At 35.0% G+C, this 19,475-nt stretch overlaps 1 protein-coding gene across 2 annotated transcripts in view; it reads left to right on the top strand.

The window, feature by feature from the left end:
• Nucleotides 1–19,147, top strand: part of LOC117341087 — a 38,684-nt gene extending 19,537 nt beyond the window's left edge. Inside the window, exons 2-6 of one of the 2 annotated variants that reach the window (XM_033902919.1) lie at nucleotides 4,912–5,223; nucleotides 6,936–7,007; nucleotides 7,962–8,027; nucleotides 9,996–10,172; nucleotides 15,977–19,147. In XM_033902919.1, coding sequence (XP_033758810.1) covers nucleotides 5,208–5,223; nucleotides 6,936–7,007; nucleotides 7,962–8,027; nucleotides 9,996–10,172; nucleotides 15,977–16,647 — 1,002 coding nt within the window. In that variant the 5' untranslated portion in view covers nucleotides 4,912–5,207 and the 3' untranslated portion in view covers nucleotides 16,648–19,147. The remainder of the gene's footprint in view (nucleotides 1–4,911; nucleotides 5,224–6,935; nucleotides 7,008–7,961; nucleotides 8,028–9,995; nucleotides 10,173–15,976) is intronic. The other variant, XM_033902920.1, reaches the window with a different exon arrangement.
• The last annotated feature ends 328 nt before the right edge of the window (nucleotides 19,148–19,475 follow it).

Here is a 19,475-nt window from a genome sequence, read left to right as displayed (position 1 = left end):
ACTGTCCATTACCTGTACAGGGGGATTTTTTGTCACACCTGATTGGATGTAATGCACTACTAGTTTACCTGTAGTTTAAATGTAGTGCACTACTAGTTTAAACGTGTTGCATTTAATTAATTTTTTTTCTGAAGTTACCAAATGTTTTTAAATCTTTATAATCGTTTGACTTACAATATGTCTATATTAAAGGGTTACCCCCCCACCGAACGAGAGTGGATCAGGGGAGACCACCCATATAATATACCGGCCAGGATACTAAAGGGCTATAGCCGCCTGGCAATCTTTAATGAAGATTTTTTTCTTTTTCCTTTTAGTACTGTAAGAAATAATAAAGACAACAGTTATTGTGGCAGAATAACTTGTTGGAATAAGTACAATTATCGTACATTTTAACTATTCTCATATAAAAATTGGTAACTTCATTCTTACTCTCATTCTTATTTTTTAATCCTTTTTAATTTTATCTTTTAATCAAATTTACCTAATATACGTAGAAACATACGTAACCAAATAAAAAGCTGGTTGGTTCTCCTCACATCTTACTTATAAAAAGTATATAACATTATCTTTGACGGAGTAAATCTAAATCCTCCTCGGTATCAGCAAACTTAGAAATTCTTTTGTTTTATTAATCTTATTTAAATATATCCTTTATCTTACACTTTGAACAGTTAACTTCTTTTTTTTTCTAACAAACATATATACTTTCTGATAAAATAATTTTGTTATAATATTCTATACAGTGGCTTTTTGTAAACAAATGTAAACTGGACAAAGTACGGTGATATTGGGACAATACAGGTACACAGACAGACAACAAAATATTACGGTGATATTGGAACAATACAGGTACACAGACAGACAACAAAATATACTTAAACAAAAGTAACGGATTGGATACACCGGGTCACAATATAGGTAGCCTAGATTATGATGCGTATTACTTCGTGTGATAGATAGGGTCTAGTAAGTAATAACGACGGTATAAACCAATATAGGTACTGGATCCTAACAAACAAATGCTGGATGCGTATTACTAGAAATATATAATTGTCAAGTAGTAATAACGACAGTACAGACAAGTAAATTGTCGAATTTTCGAGGCAATCTGCCCCTTTATCAAGACACAAGTTAAGTTAAGGATCATGAAATTCAATCAACACAGTTTCAGAAATATAACTGAATTTAATAATGTTTTGTATTATCAAGACAGGAAAATCAGTGGAGTCAATGATTACACATAACATTTTCGTGTTTATTCATAACGGGTCAAGAGCAGATAACTCTAAGGACCAGCACCCTCTAAATTAAAGTGTGAAAACGAATGGAGCATGTCAAACACTTGATCGAAAAAAAAGTCCGTGAACTGTCATCGAAGGCTTACTAGACAGTATGACCTCCGTTGACATTTATTACTGCCATGCAACGTCTGCGCATGCTCCTAATTAATCGTCGATGGTTGATCTGTGGGATACGTTGTCATTCCTCTTGCAGAGCTGCCATGAGCTCTTGTCGGTTCTGTGGAGGATTAGGTCGAGCTGAAACCCGGCGTTGCAGGATGTCCCAAGAGTGTTCAATATGATTCAGGTCGGGAGAACGACTTGGCCAGTCCATGCGAACAATTGTCTCCCTTTGAAGATAGTCGTTTACAACACGAGTCATGGCCGACATCTCCTGCAATATATCTTACTATAGGATGTAGAATTTCGTCCCTGTAACGAATTGCTGTCAAAGATCCATTATCGACCACATAGAGGTCGGTATGGTAGTCAATACTTATTCCAGCCCAAACCATTACTGATCAACCTCCAAAGCGGTCATGTTGGGTAACGCAGCAGTCTGCATACCGCTCACCCTGCGACCTCCATATCCTCCTCCTGCCGTCAGGAAAGTCTACACAAAATCTTGACTCGTCTGTGAAAAGAACAGATCTCCAGTGCCGCAACTGCCAGTTGAAATGTTGAGAGGCTCATTGATGTCTCGTTTGTCGATGGACTCGTGTCAAAATTGGTCGCACGGCGGGTCTTCTGGTTCGTAAATTAGAGGCATGCAGTCTGTTTCTTATTGTCTGAGAAGAGATCCTCTGGTTTGTAGCCATTTGAAATTGCCTTTTTAAGACAGGAGCAGTCACGAACCTCTGACGTCTTGCCTTATTGCAGATGAACCTATCCTGCCGAACTGTTGTACTGCGTGGCAGTCCAGATCTGGGTCGTTGTTGGACAATATTTGTCTGTTGATACCGATTCCATAGCCTACTTATCACACTTTTTGAAACATTAAGCTGGGCAGCCACATTTCTCTGCTTTTGACCTGCTTGAAGGAGTCATATTCCTCGCGCGGCTTCCATATCATTTAAATGTCTACGGGGGAAAATATTCTTTACATCTCAAAACATATGATAATATTTTGTGATCCTTAACTTATTTTGTCCAGTATATATAACATATATTAACACAATTGACGAAGGAAGACAATATTATGACTCGTTCCCTGACCGGGCCTCGAACTCACGATCTACGGCAACCACTCGCCTAGCCAGAAATACCTGCAGCTTATAACGCTGTGCCACATCGGCGTTCTTATAAAAGAACGTTTTAATGGCGCAGTGATAGGCAGCCTCTCAATTTATAAAATGAATGCTGTAAAACAAAAATGACTGAACAACGTACTAAACAAATATGCTCAACGAAAGACGCTTAAGGACCATGACCACAATTCCATAAACTATTATACTTGTTATTGAAATAGTTTGTACAAACACCAGGGTGTTTACGAGAGAAGCTGTGGTTTTACCTGTTTCTTTTGAAAATGGAACACTCTTGTATCCACGAAAGCCTACCAACTCTTCCTAATAAACTAAACTGGTTGGTTCCTTTACAGCCAGAATAAGTAGAAACTTTAAAACAGGTAACAGGTACGAAATTATACTTTTCTGTGGGTAAACATATGACATTAACTAAGTTACTCCTAGCCTTGAATTCTGAAATATATTTTAAATTTTAACTTTTAGTGTTGCAAACCCACCTACCCTACATAACAAAAGAGTCAGAGAGGGTAGGTACATGTGTCAATGATTTTTTTAGGTGGTATTTATAATCAATACTCAATAAAATATTGCTAGTACCTTTCAGACAAATGGATAAACAACGTGTTTCTCTTTATAATGATGTGGTCATACATTGGATACTCAAGGGAAGAATATGAGACGGTTTCCTATTCAAAAGACCAGGCACAAGAAAGATTGTTAGATAATCATTTAAAAAGTCAAAATTTAATATATGATAATGATTTTTAATTTGACAAAGAAATATTTAAGCCCTATCCATTTTTTTTAAATTGTGTTGATTCAATTTCAATAATGACATCTTTATTTAGCTGGCATTTAAAAGTTGAAAGAGTTGGGGAGTTAGAGATCATTATCATATTAGAGGATAGAAACTGTCAAAACGAGTATTAGTTATGCATATCGGTGGATTGAATATTCTCGTTTGTCTGAGGGAATAAGGGTTGTTGTTTTGATTGTTAATAAAATATTTAGGACATCTTGAAAATACGGTGGTGTGAGTTACTTATTAAATACATTCACCTCATTGTTTGTTTGTATTGGTCTCCTCTTACAGACAGTGTTTCCCAGCCAAGTTCATTATAAAGTATATTGAGAAATTTTCCAGATCTACGTCCTGTTATAATTCAAGCTGTTTCTTATTGGATGCATTCTACAATATCTTTAAACTGTTGAGTTTAATTATCCCATGTAATGTCTGCATATTCTAGATTTGGTCTATTGAATGATGTAAAGAAAATTATTAACAACTTACGATTAACTTTATTTCGAATATAGCGAAGGATGTTTAATATACTGTAAGCTGTTCATATCTATTAAGAATATGTTGCTTCAACGTTACATCGTCCTGAAGTGTAAGTCCTGGGTGTTTGTGTTATGCTGTGTCAGTGATTTGATTGTTTTTGGGTGACGTATGGTGGTAGTGACCAATAGCTAGCTGCTATGGCTGTCCAGTGGAATGATTTGTCTATGTATCGAAGTTAAGCAACCTCTGGCCTGCATAAAACGCATTGTCGATTAAAACATTAACAGATAGTCCGCACTTGCAAATAGCCCACAGTTAGTCTTAAACAGAGAACTTCAGATAGTCCACGGACTACACCCCTGAAACTACGGTGAACTATTCTATTTGTAGTAATATATTATCGATACTGTGCTCAAAGCAATGTTGCCGCCTATAGTCATTAATCCCTGATAAACAAAGACAAACTATTTAATACCAAATAAACTTGAACATTTTCAGTATGGGTTCGTTGCTTGGATAGCTTTGTCAACTTTTCAATCATTGAAAATTCTTTGATGCTTAACAGAAAACATATAATTGGATCATGCTCTTCGGATATTTGACTGATTGTAGCATATGTTAATTGTGGACAAAATATATTCAGGAATGTTGCGAACGATGCCTAAAAATGTAAATTTGCAAAATATAGATGTTTACTATTGACATCATCAAAACATGCACATCATTTTTGCCTTCTATAACCTGATACACTGGATAGATGAACTAATAAAAAGAGCGCTTCAACCGAAATTGAATGATTTACCTCAGTCCTACTTGTTAACAATCTCTCTACAAATACCTCGGTATGAATTTCTAATGAAAAAACAAATGAGACATAATAAAATAGTGGGGTGGTCCTTGATAAATTTCACGATATATCTTTGCTTGATATTTGTAAACTGTAGACGAAAAGGCGGTGATATGATGTGTTGTGTATTTCAGATGTCGGTAATTTTGCATTGTCGTAATATTCCTTTGCAATGATCTATCGCTCTTGACGGGGTATTTCCCGCATATACTTATATAGCAGTAATGCTCACATCATGTTTATTTTGTAAAGGATACAAAAGGTAGAAGATGGCAGGGATACCAAGTGAGGTCCTAGATTTGCATGGAGATATGATAAAGAAATTGAGGAAAATATTTTCGAGGATTCAATTGAATACAATTCTTGATCAAACAGTATTAAGAGGATTACTAACCAATGATCAGAGAGATAAGGTAACCAGCATGGAGAAGTTATTCAGCGAATTGAAGGCAAACGGCGAGATAGATTAAGGAGATTACAAGCGGATTTTGCCAATTCTTAATGACCAAGACGTTGATGCCAAGAAAATAATTGACTACTACACAGAAATGATACGGAAGAAAAGTAGGTACACATATTGTTTAATATATTTCCAAGAATATATTGGGATTACATTCTTTCCACTCTCTGCATGAACTGTAAATGCGGAAAAAAACTTTTACATAGATTATCTTGACGTCACTATGACGTCATGTAAAATAGTTTCAGCGTTTAGCGTACAAATGTAAAAAGTTAATCAGAGACTGCATCATAACACGTTTTTATCCTGCAAATGTCACCGCATTGTCAGAACACACCCAACATATACATTTTTGCTGTATACGGCAGTGACGGAAAACTGCTGTATTTTGGAAATTTAGCACGTGCGTCAATTCGATTGACCTGTTTCAAAGTGAAACAACGTTTAAAAGGCGAACATATTGGATCATTGTTGAAACCGTTTCACTTCAAAATGATTATATATAGTTGATAACTGTTGCAGGATAAATAGAATAAATGGTCAACATATTAAAATATAAGCTGTATTTTTGGCTCGGGGCAGAAAGACAAAAGTTGCTCGCCAAGGCTCGCCACCTTTGTCTTTCTTTACCCACGCCAAAATACAGCCTATATTTTAAGACACTGACCATGTATTCTCTATACATCAATCCATGGTACAAATATTACTGGATTAGTTTCTTAACAGAAATATTGACCGGTTAACTTGTTACAACATGTCAACCTTTCTAACTCACTGTCTAAAGAGAAAGATAGCTTATTTCATAGTTTTGCGTCCTTTTTGTTTCAACGCATGTAAGTAAATGTTGCTGCCCATACTACGCCTATTGCTTATTAGTGTATAAATGTAGAGCATACATTGTTGTACTATGTGGCAGCTTGTACATTCCTGTGACGTCACAATGTTTACCGCGTTGTATCGGCATTACAAAAGTTTCATTCTGTGGTTTTCAGTGTGTTCTTGTGTTTAATGTGATCATATATTTTAAAACAATCGATACGAGGTACCTGTACGAAAAACAGCATTATGTCTGTACGAAAAACAGCATTATGTTCATACAATTTCTACTTTCACTTTGTCGGTTCAACAGACCTATACAATCAATGCAAACAAGGAAGCAAAATTGTATCCGCAACCGAAAACGTTCCACTCAATACCACATGCCTTTGGAAATCATAAGTAAATAACTGTTTTGATAAATAACGATCCATGGCATCAGTATATCGATTCATAAAGCAATGCGGAGTTCGAATACCGAAGCACGCTCGCTCCATAAATCGTCCTAGAGTGCCTCATTACCCAGAATTAATACTTATGGAATATATAAGAGTATGTAGGTACTTGAACAACGAAACGTGCGGTACATTCTTACGGAAATCTTTCCTTTTTTTTGCAATTTTTTTGCAATTTTTTTGCAATTTTTTTCCAAAAGATTTTCTCCTCAAACCCATAAAAAAAAAAAAAACAAAAAAAAAACAAAAAAAAACGTGTATGTGATTAAAAGAAGTAACGTTGACGAATATTCAGTCACATGGGTAAAATTTGTAAACAACACTTTTTTCATATTAAGGTAACTAGGTAACTGGTAGGTTCCTTGGTTGACACCGAAACATATTTAATTTCACAGAATTCAACTTTATCAATTATTGTTTTCATTATCTGACACAATTTAATTCATGGCATACTATTGGTGAACATTGGCGACATCGAAATGTAGGATTGTGTTTCACTGTCACTTTCCTTTGTCACTGTTATTCTAACAATCAATGTATTTCAGGAGACGCTGGATACTACCAAGGCTCTAATACTGAAGGTGAAGACAGCAGAGCTGGACCAAAGCCTAAGAAAAGTGAGCATTACTAGCTCTAGTCCACTCTAAGCAAAAGTAAAATAGTAACAATATCACTTTCCGAAAAGAGCAAAAACAAAACAAAACAAAACTAAAACGAGCTAACGATCAATTGTAAACAAATCCTTTTCATGATAGATATGACAATCTCATCGTTATGGGTGATAGCTTCATCTGTCTCATCTGCAATTATATCATGCCATTACCATTTAAGCACAAAACTAAACACAAACATGTATAAGCTATGTCTTCAAGGGAAAAAAGACAACCATGACCATGACCATTGTTCCGATGGAGAACTTTAATTTAAAGGACCAATCAGTGTTTTTTAATTCAGTCAAACATGGTTATTTCGAACTCTTACAATATTAAAACCCTGCTCAAATCGAAGTACAATTTCAGCTCCAACATTAACGAAATCCATATAAAATAAATTCGGTATATCTTGAAGTTTTGTCAGGATCAATCTACCAGATAACGAGGTGTGTCTAGTTCCGAAAGAGAGAAGGACACATGTTTTACACTTTTAAAAATATTATTTTCTGAAGGTGAGACTTAAACCTGCTATTTAAGCTTGTTTTTTACAGTGCAGTTTTTTCATCAGTTCTGCATTTTATGACATGTGAATCACCGTTATTTATCTGTGATGATGTGGGAAAATGTTTAAGTATTCACCATAGCTTTGTAATATTGACACCAAATATGGGATATCTAAACGAGCAAACGAAAAAAAAAAAAACCATGCAAATCACACTGTTACCTGTATATCAGATGTTGCTATTGTAAAATGCCTATAATGTATGTTCCAAGTTGACTTATATATATTATACATAGATAATTTACCACAAAATTTGACTAGTTTACTGCAAATGTTGACATTCCTCTTACTTCAAAACACCATTGATATTTCAACCAACAAACAAGAAAAATATTTCCATATATTTTCCTACATAGCACAAATATCCAGTCGGGACCCTCCATTCAAAGATGAACACGAAATGGCACAGAAACGACCAAGAAGTGAGTGTTAATTATCTTCTTTTTTTTACAACAATCACCAGCTTCAGTTCATAATAAAGCATTGCCTTGGATTGAAATTAGTTTTCGAAAATTCGGTAGTAGATAACACAAATTGGGTTCATTAGAAAAATTGGAGTCAATTTTACAGACGGTAGCACACGGGAAACTTTTTTATCCCATAACCACGCTTGTTTCACAACTGATATGGCACGTGATAAAATTCGTAGCAGAGTGTTATTGTTTTTGTTTATACACCGCAGTGTGTAACCACTTTCTAAGCCTCCGATTGGTCATTTGTGACCTCCAACGAATCTGATTGGCTAACCTCTGGCCTTTGACCACAGACTATTTTTACTGCTCTCACTTACCTTCTCTTTTTTTTTGCCGTCTGTCTTCAAAAGATCAGCATGGACACTTTTTGTTGATTTTTTGGTGCTCAACATTAGCATATTAAACTGGGTGAAAGGGGTCCCCCGCTGTCTTCATGGAAATGTCGATTAATCTGGGGTTTGAGTCGTACGAAATATAATTTGATGGTAAATTAGACGACGGAAGCGAGATATTGCATCGATTATAGGCGTAAAAGTAGCGGAACGGAACAGGAAAAAAAATCAACGAATAAAGTTTTCTTATCATTCCACTTACCTTTATTACGAATATATTTATCCCAAACACAAAAATTTAAAAATCATCTTGGAACATTTGTCTCATGTCAGTAAACTGACGAGATTTTGTGTAAACACACTGACAAACGTAAACTAGGTCTACATAACAGTATGCGCAACACTCCAGCTCGGTTTCCGAAATATTTGTTGAAATGCACGGTGTCTTGAATGAATAAATCTCAGAATGAGCATTTAACATCACAATAACCAGTAATAGCATACCTACGAAATCCAGGAAAGGACCGATAATTGAATCTGACAATGATTAGTCTAATATTCAGCGATGACGTTCAACTTCGCGATGACGGTGTCGTCTTCGAATATTTCGAGCGAAGTTATTTAAACAAGTTACTTATTAATAAATTACACAGATACAAGGACTTTCAAACTTATATTTCATTTCGTAAAATGATATCATTTACAAATATAGTACAGAAGATATGAGTCGTGCATCTAAAATAGACGATAAGCTTTCGTTGATAACGACCTATATTTTGTCCCGTAGTGATTTGGTTCACGGAATTTAGTTGCTACGTTGGGAGAATTTGAACTTGACATGCTTACATTTGTAAGTAAAGAAGTTATGGGATAAACAAGTTCCCCTACTCGTGACGATTGTTTATCATTTTTATCCAACTCTCGTTAGTTAATTTTCTAATTTTGAAAAGACACTCGCTAAAGCTGGTGTCTTTTCAAAATTAGAAAATTAACTAACTCGAGTTGGATAAAAATGATAAACAATCTCCACTCGTTGGGGGACCTCTATATCCCTCACGCAGGCGATCCCATTGCACTTGTATGAGTTGTCTGAGATTCAAGCAGCAACTATGGTCGTAATAGACGATTATTAATTGTACAAAAGACATAAAGATATTAGGTCCTTTCAAACATTTTTATCGCTAGATTCAATTGAGTTAAAACAAATTAAACTGCCTCATATAGCTTTTCGTCATTCTTGGTCTTGTCAGTGATACTAGCGGCCTAAAGTGTTGAAGGCGTCTACAAATTGTTAAACATGCCAATGTGTAAATGGGAAGGCCATAACCCTATAATAAAACAAATTCGGGGACTATTTACAATAAAAAAATCAAAGAATGCCAAGAAGACATATTCGTATATTCTGAAAGTTCAAACTGTGACGTACAGGTTACTGCCAGCAAACAACTGTTAACATGAGTAATATATATCACTGACGAGAATAATATCATAAATCCGATTCTCGTCACGATAGCAGTTTACAAAAAGGTAAGTAATTTGATCCATTGAAATGGTAATAATCTAACGTTATCACTCATGTTGACAGATGCGGGAGCGCTAAGGAAACCAATAAATGACACCCACGATGCCAGGATTGTGCATACCTGGAAAAAAGCGATGGATGCTGTTGGATTCATTGAAGGTCCCTGTTGCACTGGTACCGGATTTAGAGTAGGGAAGGACAAGATATTGACAGCCTATCATGTAGCAGAGGGCATAACAAGTACGTATAGGATAATATTTGATGAATATTTAACATGAATTCTTCAATTTGAAATGCTTCAATTAAAATGTATTTCTACTGTGTTGTAATTTACAATTTGCAATTCGCATTATAATTATAACATACATGTTTTACAGTTAAACATTTTGTTATGAATAGATTGTTTGCTGACAAAGTGATATGCATAATGTACTTAAATTAGCACAGGGAATATATAACGTATAATTTTGCTATTGGCAATAAATTTATTTATGCTGATGATGTACGCCACCATAAATAAATCGTATGAAAATAGCACAATTATAAGAATTACCACTAAAGCTATTATGAAAATAAATATCTTATTTTTGTCAGTTTTAAGCAATAAATTACATTTTGCATTAATATCATCATTTAATAAATTACATATAACACTAAATAATTAACTCTAAATTCAAGAGATCGATTTTCTGCGCTGATCCCAAATATATCAATGTTTTTTTAATACGATTGTTAGGCGAAGTGTTTTTTTTTTTTTTTTGTAAATTTGTGCAGCTCAGCTTCAACGACTGGCTACATCAAATCATAGGAAAAAATCAATTCATAAACAACACTGCTGTGATATCGCTTTGATATGAAACATTACAAAAAATGAACCACCAAAGTATAGGTAAACATGAACGTCTGGTTTCCATGATCAGCTTCATCACAACATGAATTTAACAACATATTAAAGAAAAAAGTGGGTATCGTTTTCACCCACATTGCACAACCTCCGTGACGTCATGATGAAAAATGAAGGAATGTAAGCTTTAATGGTTATATCTCGCAAACATTCAGAGTAGAATGATAATAATTGTAATCAATTCTATAAACATGTACTCTTTATGATACAGACTTGCATACCTACATCCTACATGACACACACACACACACCCTCACACACAGTCGCTCACATACTACACATCTAAAGCTGTGTACTCATGTACTCATCCTTAGCGAGTACTACTTGTATAACCATTGTAATCATATTTTTATTCAACTTAATTACTTAAATATTTCTGTACTATTTACATAATGTTGTACACTAGTTAAGATAAATTCATTAATATCATCCGATAGTGTATTGTCATCTGAAGTTAATGGGATTGAATTTGAATAACAAATACGGTTATAAATTTCATTTATCAAATACCTAGAACAAGATATATTAGGACAAGTAAAAAAGAAATTATCATCATTTCAACTAGATGAGCCACATATACAACTTGGATCAGGGATAAGATGATCTATACATTTATGATGGTTCAAGTCATTTGCATTATATCTTAATTGACACAAGATAATATTTGTTTTACGAGGTATACACTTTTTAAAAGTAGCAGATATAGTATCATTAGGATTTGCCTAAGTTCGATTAAGATTGTTTTTGAAGGAACTTAGACTAACAGCCATTGTCAGTGAAGGATCAAGATTATTCCATGCCTGCATAGTGCTTGGAATGAAACTTCTGTCATAGATAATGGTTCTTGATCTTGGTATATTGAAAAATCTATGATGACACAGGTTTTGAGTATTTTGCTGAGGATTCATAAATGGTTCGGTGATATTAAACCGATAGTCAGGGGTCATGTGATTTACGATTTGATACATTAAAATTAATTTGTGCTAATGACACCTTGATTCTAATTTTTCCAAACCCGTTTTTTATACAGTTTACAATGAAAAGCAGATAATTACCACTTCTTGAACCAGTGATACTTTATATTGCATCGACCTGAACAAATTCTAATAATTTAGATTCACCAATAGTGAAATTATCCCAAATAGAATCTGAATATTCCAAAATAGGTCTGACAAATGAACAGTATAATGTCATAAGAGTTTCCCTATCCACCTTTTGCTTTATCTTACGCAAAAGATGCAGTCTTTTACATGCTTTATTGTTATCATCATTAATATGATCCCAAGTGCCTTTTGAATTCAAAATCAATCCTAAATGTTTATGGAATGAATTTTGTTGCATTACTTGATAAAAAAAATAAGCCCAGTTATCAATAGCAGTAGGAGTTGTAACATCATCATCAACAATAACATAGACAGCAAATAATTTCATATTTATATTAATTGCATTAGTTATGTCATTAATAAGAAGTAAGAATAAAAACGGTTCGAGTACGATCCCTGAGGAACTCCAGCATTTATATGTTTAAATGTAGAGCTATAACCTTAAAAGATAACTCTTTGTTTTCTATCCGTAAGATAACTTTCAAACAATTTGTACAATTTGTTTGGTTTGGTTTATTTTGTTTAATTTCCTATCAACAGCTTAGGTCATTTAAGGAAGGCCTCCCGTGCGTGCGACATGCATGCGTTTGTTGAGTGCGTATGTGTGTTTTGGGAGGCTGCGGTATGTTCCTGTTAAGTCTCCTTGTGATAGTCCGGAACTTTTGCCGAATTAAGTGCTTCCTCACTGAAGCATACTGCCGAAGACACTCAGCAGGACACCCCATCCGGTCACATTATACTGTTAACGGGCGACCCAGTCGTCCCACTCCTAACATGCTGAGCGCTAAGCAGGGGTAGCAACTACCATTTTAATGACTCTGGTATGTCTCGGCCAAGGGACAGAACATAAAGCCTTCCTCACAGGGGCGAACGCTCAACTGAAGACCAAAAGTGAGACATTGTCAAGGGAGACAATTGGAAGAAGAAATTTGTTCAAAAAGAAGAGAAACGATAAGATCCCAAATTTAGTCGCCTCTTACGATCATGCAATGGGGGCAGCAGGTATTATTCTTACGCCCTACCTGCATGGCAGTAACTTATATAAAAGACCCTGATGCCAGACTCTATTTATATCACAAAATACTAATCTTATATCCTTACCTAAATAATTACGTTATATATTGATATTAATTGAGTCTTTAGGTTGAAATTCAGATTGGTGCTCACTGATAATATGATGTTTAGTTACATAATCAAATACATATTTAGAAAAAAAAGATTTCCAATATTTTACTTAAGATATATGTAATGGCAATTGGTCTATAATTATTAGGTCATCAATGGCACCTTTACCTTTATATAGAGCTTTAACATTAACCGACTTCCAGGCTGTTGGAATAGTACCATAAGTAACAGTTTTGTTAAATCAATATTTAAGAGGTAAAATTATTGACGGTAGAAGACTTTTTTTTATTATTTTAGGAGAAACGTTATCAGGTCAAGGAGGTTTACTATCATTTATTAACTGGACTTTATCAATGATATCATGATCTTATATTGTCCTGTACCAAGTTTAATATGACTAAGGGGAGGTAACGCCTTATTAGAATTATGAAATTGTTAATATCCTTAACAGAATTAGAAATAGAAGTAAATACATTATTGGTAGCTTCTGTTTTATTCAATGGACGAATCAAAATATCATTACCAACTTTAAGAAGATGAAAAGTTTTATTTTTCTTCGAGAGACCACATAAAGTCTTCACAATATTCCACCACTTAGTGGTACAGTCTACGAGAGAATTTTGAAGTTTTGTAATATGTGTATCTTAAGCTTTTCTAATTAGGTCAATTTCAGTCTTTCTTAACATTCTAAGTTGATACCAATCATTTACCCTATTGGTATGGTTAGCTCATTTATGTATGAAGCCGTGATGGCCGAGTGGTTAAGGTGTCCCGACACTTTAAAACTAGTTGCGAGTTCGAAACCTACGTGGGGCAATTGCCAGGTACTGACTGTAGGCCGGTAATTTTCTTCGGGTACTCCGGCTTTCCTCCACCTCTAAAACCTGGCACGTCATTAAATGACCCTGGCTGTAAATAGGACGTTAAAAAAACCCAAACCAAAGCTCTTTTATGTAATCTATTCTATTTCCTTAACTTGGTTCTAATTTCATTCGCCATCCAAGGTTTATCTATTCAATATCATACAGCCATTTTTAAATGTAAACAATGTATATACCTTCAGAAATAATAGAGTCTTCAATATACCACAATCACGAACTACTAGCTATATGAAAAGTTTCTTTCCTTCAACAATGACTATGTGGAATGCACTTGACAGTACCATAAGAGAATCTTCTTCAGTTTCTTCTTTTAAACGCAGTATAAAATCAACTATTAATTTGCCGGTTTCTGAAATGTTCATCAATTCTCTTCCGAGGAAACTTAATTTAATGTCAACTAAGGAATTTTAAAAGTAACTTAAATATTGATAGGTTCCAAGATCACCTGGTTGATAACCCTTCCTGTGCGTGTGGTGCACCTAGAGAGGATATTGTACATTTTTTCTTTCAACGTCGCCTATATTCCAACTTCAGACACCATATTACATCCATATATAATTTATTAGGTTATATAAATCTTCATTGTTTATTATATGGTATCCTCAATGCATCTGATCATTTGAAGAATTTTATACTTAATCATGTTAACCTATATATTAAATCATCTAAACGTTTCTCTATGTAACATGACGTTGGTAGTAAACATACAATATAGTATATAAAGATATATATTTCTATCTCTAGCAAGTTTTGTTTTTGTATAATATTGTAACAACATTCTAGTATGAATGTGTGAATGAATGTGTGAGTGAATCCTTATTAATTATTTTATTACATACAAGTCATCATTTATAGGCCTGACAGAAAGATGCTGTGCTTTTACTTCACTAAAGAATAATGGTACTTTTATGAATCTTGGAAATGCCATTGGACTATTTAGTTAATTATACCTTCTATTTATGTATTGGAATGACGTATGTGGTTCCTCTCACTGTCTTACTCTTGTTTAAATACATTTACCTTCAATACTTTATAATTATACTTTAGCATCAAAAGAGGTAGAGTAACATCTTTCTGTCAGGTCTAACCTGAAGTTTTTTTCTGGCAGAGGACTTATATAGGCTTAGCCTGTTGTCTGATTCTTTTAACAATGCTGTATTTGCATGCATAAATACTTGTATGTATTATATATGTATTGTTAATAAAATATTTTGAAATTGAAAAAGGTTTATCATTGGGTTTTATTCTTATACTTTCACACGGAATATACTTTACAGTAAGCAAGTTTATTTGATGTATAAGTATACTATTTGTCTCATTCACATGCTCATTAGATCCAATTAATGTATTCAAATCAATTGCTAGAAGACCTCTAGTCATTTCATTCCAATTTCCGTTTTTGAACTAATAAAATCTTTTTTCAAATGATTTTACATTTAATACTTTAAAACATAGATTCCTAACAGTAGGACAGTGGTCACTACATAGGGATGAGAACGCTTCCGATCTCTGTACTATGTTGGGATTATTAACATAGAATATGTCAATACCAGTTGTTGATGTACTATTGATTCTTGTAGGTTATTGAATAATATTTTGGATTTGATATTTACTTAAGATTCTTGCAAGATCTGTATTAGTAGAAAAAGAGAGCATATTTTGGTTTATATCACCTGTAATAATCAAATTACTGTTAACATTGGTTAGTGTGTCAATAAATTTATCAAATTTATTCTAGTAAGCAACGTTTGCAATAGGAGGTCTTTAAATACAACAAAGAAGAAAGTTTTTGTTAGATGATCTAATTTCAATGACAATAAGCGTCATCTGCATTACGAAAATTTCTGTTAACCAATATTCTCAAAATGAAAACCAGGATGGTGACAACAGGACAAATAAGCATACAAACAGTCATCGAACACGAATGACTTCACATCGCAATAAATATGAAGGCAAAGATAACCTGATGGCCCGACATTAAAAACTATTAAAGAGATTTGAATTTTAAGAACGTGTATTTTTTCATTATAGGGAAAGAAAAACACTCGGAACCGGACAGATCGCTCCTGGAAACAGACGATGTTTGTATCAAGTTCAACTTTTTGAAAGGAAGTGATAATCTTCCAACGTTTTATTTTGAGGATGAATTGTGGGGAGACAAAGAAATGGATTTTGCTGTTTTACAGTTACGAGTTAAGGATAAAACCACAGGAGCTTGCTATCCAGAAGGTATCAAACGTTTCAAGCACGCATCACCTAAGAATACGTTTGCATTACTTGGTCACCCCGACGGAAAGCCAATGCAATGGGATCCAAATGTCCGAATCCTTGAGAGCAATGAAGGGGAAAAGCGTTTGAAGGAAATGAAAACATATTGGAGCAGCAAACCCATCGGCCAAAAATGGGGTTACCCCGATAGTCGGGAAGAACGCAATGTGCTGTTTGATTGCTGGGTTCAACACGGAGCATCCGGATCACCCGGCATTGAGATGGCGTCCGATGGGGAGCCTGCATGTAGCCTGATGCTTATACATGGATATCCGGATTTTGTTTTTGATAAGGAGAAATATCAGGTTGTATCAGATGACCATCCTTATATGATTGAGCAAGGCGTCACAATGGAGGCCATAGCAAACAAACTAAGCAAATTGGGGAAAGCTCATAAAAAGGTTAAAGAAGAAATATTTGCTGACAACTTCTAAAGAAAAAAAAAACATTGTTGAACATTTTGACAATGTGTACTTCAAGAAAAATTTCGCACAAGTCGCAATATGCAAAATTTCTTGTTGATCTCTACCTTTAAGGAACTCTTTTCGTTGACATTATATAAACAAGTACTTGAGTTGTTCACCTTTGATTTCTTCTAGGATTGCAATACCATTATAACATCTTTTCAGAAAGTTCGACCAATACATTAATGTACAACGCGAAACGGGACCACATGGATTTTATCGTTCTAGCTGGACCTTTAAAGATTTTCTATAAAATCCCAATGATAGTTTGTTTGCATGATACACTAAGACGTACGATTTACATGCAAGTGTTTGAAATACAATAGAGAAAAAAGAGGATTATTTGATAATGCAAGCAAACAGTACACTGTATGAAATAAAACACTTGGAAAACAGAGATTTAACAGTGGATAGTTAACTTTACGCCGGCTGAGTATGGTTTGTAACAGTAGTTAACTGTACACCGGCCAGGTATGGTTTGAAACAGTGTAGTTAACTTTACACCGGCCGGGTATGGTTTGTAACAGTGTAGTTAACTTTACGCCGGCTGAGTATGGTTTGTAACAGTAGTTAACTTTACACCGGCTGAGTATGGTTTGTAACAGTAGTTAACTTTACACCGGCCGGGTGTGGTTTGAAACAGTGTAGTTAACTTTACGCCGGCTGAGTATGGTTTGTAACAGTGTAGTTAACTTTACGCCGGCCGGGTGTGGTTTGTAACAGTGTAGTTAACTGTACACCGGCCGGGTATGGTTTGAAACAGTGTAGTTAACTTTACACCGGGCGAGTATAGTTTTTTTTACAGTGTACGTAACTTTACACCGGCCGGTTATGGTTTGTAACAGTAGTTAACTTTACACCGGCTGGGTATGGTTTGTAACAGTGTAGTTAACTTTACACCGGCCGGGTGTGGTTTGTAAAAGTAGTTAACTTTACGCCGGCTGAGTATGGTTTGAAACAGTGTAGTTAACTGTACACCGGCCGGGTATGGTTTGAAACAGTGTAGTTAACTTTACACCGGGCGAGTATAGTTTTTTTTACAGTGTACGTAACTTTACACCGGGCGAGTATGGTTTGAAACAGTGTAGTTAACTTTACGCCGGCCGGGTATGGTTTGAAACAGTGTAGTTAACTTTAAACCGGCCGGGTGTGGTTTGTGACAGTGTAGTTAACTTTACACCGGCCGGGTATGGTTTGTAACAGTGTAGTTAACTTTACACCGGCCGGGTATGGTTTGAAACAGTGTAGTTAACTTTACACCGGCCAGGTATGGTTTGAAACAGTGTAGTTAACTTTACACCGGCCGAGTATGGTTTGTGACCGTGTATACGTAGTTAACTGTACACCGGCCGGGTATGGTTTGAAACAGTGTAGTTAACTTTACACCGGCTGAATATGGTTTGTAACAGTGTAGTTAACTTTACACCGGCCGAGTATGGTTTGAAACAGCGAAGTTAACTTTACACCGGCCGGGCATGGTTTGAAACAGTGTAGTTAACTTTACACCGGCCGGGCATGGTTTGAAACAGTGTAGTTAACCTTACATCGAGCGAGTATAGTTTTTTTTACAGTGTACGTAACTTTACACCGGGCGAGTATGGTTTGAAACAGTGTAGTTAACTTTACACCGGCCGAGTATGGTTTGAAACAGTCTAGTTAACTGTACACCGGCCGGGTATGGTTTGTAAAAGTATAGTTAACTTTACACCGGCCGGGTATGGTTTGTAAAAGTGTAGTTAACTTTAAACCGGCCGAGTATGGTTTGAAACAGTCTAGTTAACTGTACACCGGCCGGGCATGGTTTGAAACAGTGTAGTTAACTTTACACCGGCCGAGTATAGTTTTTTTTACAGTGTAGTTAACTGTACACTGGCCGGATATGATTTATAACAGTGACGTTAACTTTACACCGGCCGGGTGTGGTTTGTAACAGTGCAATTAACTTTACACCGGCTGAGTATAGTTTGTTACCGTGAATGTTAACTTTTAAACGACTGAATATGGTTTGAAACAGTATAATTAACTTTACACTGGCCGGGTATAGTTTGAAACAGTGTAATTAACTTTACACTGGCCGGCCGGTATGGTTTGAAACAGTGTAATTAACTTTACACTGGCCGGCCGGTATGGTTTGAAACAGTGTAATTAACTTTACGCCGGTGGAGTATGGTTTGTAACCGTCTACCAGGTAGTTAACTTTAAACCGGCTGAGTATGGTTTGTAACAGTCTAGTTAACTTTACGCCGGCCGAGTATGGTTTGTAACAGTGTACTTAACTTTACACCAGCCGAGTATTGTTTGTAACAGTGAATACGTGAAGACATTTTGCCTGCTAATACTTGATGGTATTAAGATATCAAACTATGGAACAATGAATCACTGTTAATATTTCAAATTACTTGTTTGATTCTAAGTTTTATAACTTGTGCCCAATTCCCATGTATATATTAAGATACAATAAAATATGTTTAAATCAAAATTCTAATTAAGTATATTTCATTTAAGTATATACCCTGTCTCATTTCATTTCATTTCATTTCAACAAGTTTTATTGGCATATATGTACAGGTGTTATTTACAAGGTCAATTGGATTGAATAACAGGCAGGGCCTAAATAAATTCTCTCCAATTTATAGGTGGACAAATAGTGAGAAAGTGGAAAATTTAATTCGGATAATTGAAATGGAATTATATATACTTACAATTAACAAACAGTAAATTTACACATATTGAGAGGGAGATAACTCTTATACATATATCTAATTAATTTTGGACATACACATACAGATACACATACA

The sequence above is a fragment of the Pecten maximus genome, chromosome 13, assembly GCF_902652985.1.
Source record: "Pecten maximus chromosome 13, xPecMax1.1, whole genome shotgun sequence".
NCBI classification, from domain to species: domain Eukaryota; kingdom Metazoa; phylum Mollusca; class Bivalvia; order Pectinida; family Pectinidae; genus Pecten; species Pecten maximus.
This window is presented reverse-complemented; position numbering and strand designations above follow the sequence as displayed.